Source organism: Pygoscelis adeliae, unplaced genomic scaffold (assembly GCF_000699105.1).
Source record: "Pygoscelis adeliae isolate BGI_AS28 unplaced genomic scaffold, ASM69910v1 Scaffold577, whole genome shotgun sequence".
Taxonomy (NCBI): Eukaryota; Metazoa; Chordata; class Aves; order Sphenisciformes; family Spheniscidae; genus Pygoscelis; species Pygoscelis adeliae.
In genome coordinates this window covers 119,784-125,771 of record NW_008825116.1, presented here as the reverse complement: position 1 = coordinate 125,771, position 5,988 = coordinate 119,784, and the positions used below count along the sequence as shown (strand labels likewise).

The 5,988-nt window shown below is 60.4% G+C and overlaps 2 protein-coding genes across 2 annotated transcripts in view; one reads left to right on the top strand and one right to left on the bottom strand.

The window, feature by feature from the left end:
- LOC103920510 (acid-sensing ion channel 1-like) overlaps positions 1-316 on the bottom strand; it is a gene marked incomplete at its 3' end in the record, with an annotated part of 979 nt that extends 663 nt beyond the window's left edge. The window contains exon 1 of the mRNA XM_009328257.1: positions 142-316. Coding sequence (XP_009326532.1) covers positions 142-316 — 175 coding nt within the window. The remainder of the gene's footprint in view (positions 1-141) is intronic.
- Positions 317-472: 156 nt separating this feature from the next.
- LOC103920509 (rac GTPase-activating protein 1-like) overlaps positions 473-5,988 on the top strand; it is a 12,595-nt gene continuing 7,079 nt past the window's right edge. Inside the window, exon 1 of the mRNA XM_009328255.1 lies at positions 473-568. Coding sequence (XP_009326530.1) covers positions 473-568 — 96 coding nt within the window. The remainder of the gene's footprint in view (positions 569-5,988) is intronic.

Below are 5,988 nucleotides of genomic sequence, written 5' to 3'. Positions count from 1 at the left end.
CCCACTGAGCGCAAGGTTCTGGAAGAGGTTTGAGGAGCGGATGACTGGCACAGCGACGGGCAGGTGGGTGGGCTGGGCTGTGCGGCAGGCAGCATGCGCCAGTGCCGGGGCGGGACTGGCGTGATGTGGTGCTGCCCGCACCCTGCCCCGAGCGGGAAGCTCGCTGAGTGCCAAGACCACAGACATACTTAGCGATCGCCGCATCCTGCAGGAACTGGAGCCAGAGGCTGAAATGTCCTGGAAAGCTCAGGGCGCTCTCACCGCCTGTCCCCCGGGGTTGCAGGCAATTAGCTGGAGTCCTGCTCACTTCCACCATCTCTGTGCACTTAGAGTGGGCTCCCCGGGGAGGGAGAAGCAGGCAAACTCCTCACATCCCCCTGCCAGGGCATGTAGCAGCCGCCTGAGCAGGGCTGCATGGCCCTGGGCTCGGGAGAGGTGTGTGGGCAGGCGTGTCTCGGGGGGCAATGGCTCTATGGCCACGGGGATGTGGGGGGACCCCAAGATCTACACCAGCCTTGCAGGAGCACAGATCCGAGACATCGGGCTGGCCAAGGAGCCAAGGTGCCAAGTGTCACTCTTGTCACAGCTCCTGCACCCTTGGGCTCAAGCACCTCCCCTGGACCCCCCAAAATCTGCGAGAGTCAGACTCCTGCGAGCACAGGGCAAGGGTGGGGGGTGGCAGGGCACTCGGGGGGCAGTGACACAGACCCCAGGGGAGTGCTGGGTGCTGGTACCACCTGCCTGCCACCACGGGGATGCTGCCAGCCTCTCCGGTGTGGCACTACCTTGAGGTCAGGAGTTCTGGCACAGTGCTGGGGCTGGCACAGCTCAGCATCCCTCGCCCTCGAGGAAGAGACAAAATCTTTTATGAGGCCAGCGATATAGCTGAGGAAAACTGTTGCTTGTAAGCACTGAGAAGCACCCGTGTGCTCAAAAGCTTATCTCCCTTTCTGAACCATCTCAGTTGGTCTAGTAAAAGATACTGCCTTTCCTTTTTTTTTCCCTACCGGGCTTGCCATGCATGCACTCACCTGGGCACATCCCGCAGAGCTGTTTCGCTGGCAGTGGGAGCAAAGCAGAGCCGCAAAGCAGAGCCGTGTCCCTGGGGCCGGGGAGGACAGGTCGGGATCAGGGAGGATGCCCAAGCTGGGAGGGCGGGCTGCGTTCCCCCACCCTGCTCCCCACACTGGGCACAGGAACCTCCCGGGAGGGAAGATGGGGAAATCAGAGGCGAGGATGCCTGGGCACAGGGAGGAGGTGGTGCCCAGGCCCAGTGGGGCTGGAGGGGAGCGAGAGGGCTGGGCTCTCTCCTGCGGATCCTCGGACCTGGCCGGACACCCCAGCGGAGCCCCGGAGTGGAATGAAAGGCACTGCAAGGCCCCACGGTGCCTGCAGCCACAGGCCAGCAATGCTGGCCCTGCCCAGCTGCGCTCCCCTGGCCTGTGCTCCCCAGCACAGCTCTAAATCCATTAGCTTTGCATAATTAGATTTTTCTCAATTACCAGATTATGATAATTAACAGCTCATTTGTAGGAGGCAGTGCCTAATCCCGGCATCACGTTTGGCTCGGTGCCAGACTGGTTCGCAAGGCTGCCGGCGCTGGGGTGGCAGACAGCAGAGCAAACACCGGCACGGAGGAGCCCTGCTGGGGGGGGGCAGGTGGCCTCAAGGATGCTCCCAGGACACCCCAAAAAGCTCTCCACCACTGGTGACCTAGACCTCTTCTGCCCTGCCTGCCCGGAGGGGTCGGTCCTCAAAAACGGGGGGGATGAGAGCCCATGCAGGGACAGCATCCACCAGCGAGGGAAGTCAGCAGGGTTTTAGAAGTGGCTCAGGCACCCACAAGGCTCCGGAGATGCAGAAAACATCCTGCGACATCTCCTCCTGCAGGCAGCCACCAAGGGAAACCATGGGAGAGGTTAGCGTCATGGGCTGGGCTGGCACGGCTGCAGTCATTAAGGGCCTTGTTAATGAACTTTCCTAGTCAATAATGTTGCTGAGGAAGGACAGGAGAACAGGGTAGCGGGAGGCAGCCGCTGGTAAGGTACCAATGTTCATCACAGGAAGGCAGGGCAGTCCAGGCAATTACTACCCATCAACAGAGCTTCAACCCTAGTAAAATAATAGAACAAATATTAAGAGAAAAATGCTTCTGAGGACCTTGAGGGCAGGGGAACGGGGAGCAATAAAGATGTGCTCGGAGCTTACACAGAATAAATCTGCCCAGTCCGACTTGATTGCCTTTTTTGGGTAAAATTGCTAAATGAATCGATGGAGAGGAGACAAGAGGTGTGATATATCAGGCTTTTATTAAAGCATTTGATATAGCATCTCAGGCAATTAATTCCAGTTGGCGGGGACAGCCGTCCCCCACCTGGGCTGGGTGCAGCTGTCAGGAGGGGAGGGGGACGGGGCAGCCCCGGGGCGTGTGGTGGCATCGCGTGACACCAGTCTGGGCAGCGCCGGCGGGGGCAGCCCCTCTTCTCCCACTCCAGGTGAACGTGCCGCAACTCCCGCTCCGTGCCCTGGCTCCTGGGGTGGCTGTGCCAGGAGCACCGGGGTCACATCTGGACCGGCTTGTTGGATGCAGCCCCATGCCTAATCCCTATGGGACAGTGCCCATAGCCAGCCCAGTGCCCCTGCTGCACCCGTTCGGGGCCACCACCTCCGCATGCCCAGGGCCGTCCTGCAGCTTCAGGGCTCTTCTGCTCCTGCCTGCAGAGCTCTGGCTGGGAAATGGCATCATGCGTGGGCGGCAGTCATGCCCAGCCAGGCACGACTGGCTGGGAGGGCTCAAGCCATTCCCGTGCGTCTCTTTTGCACGGCGTTTCTGATCTTCTGCCATGAACATCTCCAGGTGGGGGATCTGGTCCTGCCTCTCTGCCCAGCATGGGCAGCAATTTCGGCTCCATACAGGCAATAAATCAGCCTGCTTGCCTGGAGGTGGCTGCGCGGCCCTTGCTGCTTCAGCTCGAATTTCCCAGTCTCAGATTACCCCAGGCTGCTCGAGAGCCGGCTGGTTTTGTGCTGCTTGTCCAAACTCCCCCAGCTCCGTTTCTGTCGCTGGATTTTCCGAAAAGCCCTTGAGCATCCCCATGCCCAGGAGCAGCATCTCTCAGTGCCCGGTCCCCGAGGGCAGCCCTGCCGGGGAGCAGAGCTGTGCCAGCTCCAGCTGCCCAATGCCACGGGGAGCTGGATGAGCCACAGCAGGGCGGCTTCGCTCAACCGCAATGGCATTTGCTCCTTGGCCAGAGCAGCACAGGGTCAGAGGTCCCAGGCCAAATTTCAACATGTTTTTCTCAGTGGAGGAGCAGCCCAGAGTGTGGGTTTTGCTGGAAACCACCTGGAGCGTTTCTCCTTGAAAACAGTTTCTCCTGATGGGGTTCCTTTGATGCTCACGCTGGGAGCACCACACGCAGCAGTTACACTCCTGGCTCCATGACCGGAGCCTCCTTTCCCCTCACCCAGGAGTCCCTCTTGCCGTCCCCTTCGGCCCTGACAGCCCCTTCCCCTGTCCCGGCCGTGCCAAGGAGCCAGGGCTGGAGTTGCCGGAGACGATGGCAGGCTCTCTCATGGAAACAGCCCTGTCACGGGGCAGCGAGCAAGGGAGTCCTCCTGCTGCCAGCACCCACAAAGTGATGGGGTCCCCGGGAGCTGCGAGACACTGGGGAGAGCAGGTGGGGAAGGGGCTCTCAAAGGCACAGCTCGCCCCAGCGCCTGGCCAGCCAAGCTGCTCCATAAGAAAAGCACTAAATATCTGTGAGACCATTCAGACATCGCAAGTGGGTGCGATGAGCAAAGCACCAGAGGCTCGGGGGGCGAGCAGAGAGAAAAGACCTGTGGTTTTGTGGCATCAGCAGATCCCCCCCATGCCCCCCACTTGCAGGGTGACACAGGAAGCTATTAAATGAGGCGCATCTGCAGTGGTCCCAGCAGCAGACTCTCCCCTTCCCGCTATCTCCTCTCTCCCCGCAGCCTGGCTCCTTCCCACACCAGCCTCTTTCCAGCTCCTCGCGCTGGTGCTAATCCCCTAATCTGTACAAAGCAATAATTTTCTGCGTGGCACAGCGGCTGGTTTGAGATCTGCATCCCTCCTCCCCTGAAAGCCAGCTCCCTTATCAACAGCAGGTATCAGGTGAGCCAGGCACCATCTACCTCCGAGAAACACATGTTTCATTTTGCCCTATTTCCATTTATCTCCAAGCCCATAATTAGCCCTCATCTCGCAACGCGTTGTGCTGCCTTGTGCGCTGAGGAGTGGAGGGGATACGTGCTTTGCCAGGCAGCCCTGGACCACAGCCCTTTGCCAGCGGGGTTCGAGGAGCCAGCGGGGCAATGCTCAGGGACAAATCCTGCCCTCCACGCTGGCTGCCGAGCTGTCCCTCCTCTCTCCACACCCAGGCCGTGTTCCATTTAATCTCGCACAGCAGCGGAGATGGATTTTCTCCCTGTGAGCCAGATGTGTTGCACGGAGCATAAACACCCGCGACAGTTGTTGTGCTCCTTGGTGTGAAGGCATCAGATGTCTGCATTAAAACAAAGCTCTCCACTTAATTACTCAGGCTGATAATTCAGCGCGTGAAGGCGGCTCTGGCTGAGAGCAGAGGGCTGGATCACAGCTGGGACTGGAGAGTCTTGGAGTGCACATTAATCCCAGCTCTCGCAGCCCTGATTAACGGTGCTGGAAACCTGCCCACCTTGCTCATTCCCAGGGTGAGGGTCCGTCCCGGCACCCACTCGCTGTCCTGCCAGAGGGGGCCCAGGCTGCTGCCCAAGGGGCTCTGCTGACCCCCTCGCTGGGCCAAGGCGTCCCCTGCCCAGCATCTTTGGGGTGGGGTGGTCCAGGACACGGGGGACCATCACTTGGAGGGTGCTGCGCTTCCCAGGGCACAGCCATCTGCTGCGTCTGGAGCCCAGGGGAGCTGTGCACAGGATGGGGAGGGGAGACCCCCAGGGTCACCCCGTGCAGGGACCCACTGCCAGAGCACTGCTGGTGGGAGCTGGAGCCAGCCTCGTGGCCAGGCTCAGAGCAGGACCAGGCAGACCACCACAGGCTTTCTCCTTGGGGTCCAAGCTGCCTGCTCCTGCTAACCTGCATTTCTCCTTCCGCGGACCAGCAAACACCTCCTGCAAATTTCCCTTGCTCCCCTCTGTCAGCACTGGGGCCCAGGGCCCTTCCTGGGGGAGTGCCTCACTCAGTCGTTGGGGCAGGTGTGAGCCCTTAGCCCGTGAGCGCCTGCCCTGCTCTGCCAGTCTCTCCAGAGGGGGATGCTCACACGTGGGATGGCTCCCTTGGACCCATCTCCCCTCCAGCCTTCTCCCCCAGCCTGGCCCCTGCTCCCTCCCAGGCTCCTCGCCTTTCCCCATCCCTCCCTGACCCCAGTGCCTGGGCATCCCTGGATCTGGGGCATCCCTCTCCTGGCAGAGCCCCCATCCCCGGGCACCCTGCAGGCTAGTGCTGCCGCAGATCTGCCTGTGGGGTCCTGTCTGTCCAGGGAGACTCATTTCCTCCAGCTCTGCTCCTACGCTCTTATCTCTCCTCACCGGGCTGCACGCCTCGCTCCGCGGCCCGGGAGAGCAATAGCAAGAGACCCCATCCTGCCCAGGCTGAGCACCCAGGCTGGTGCTGGACACGCAGGGCAGCCAGACCCGATGCAGGCAGGCAGCTGTGGGCAGCACCATCCCAGCGGGGCCCCAAGGGTTAAGTTGTCATGTATTCAGGGCCACACGCTGGCCAGGAATTACACTTTTATCGGGTGCGGTGCTGCCGCCGCTTGAATTGGGACTGGGAACTCTATTTCCGAGCTCACCCAAATTATTCTCAAAGAGATAAAGCGCTGTGCAGAGCAGCACCGGCGCTTCATTAACATTCCCCAGCCCATTCAGCTTTAAACGAAGATTGCCTGCCTCGGAAAATGATAAAATTGAACATGTGAAGCAGGGCATTATGTTCCATCAGCCGATATTATTTCCCACGCAGGGGCCGAG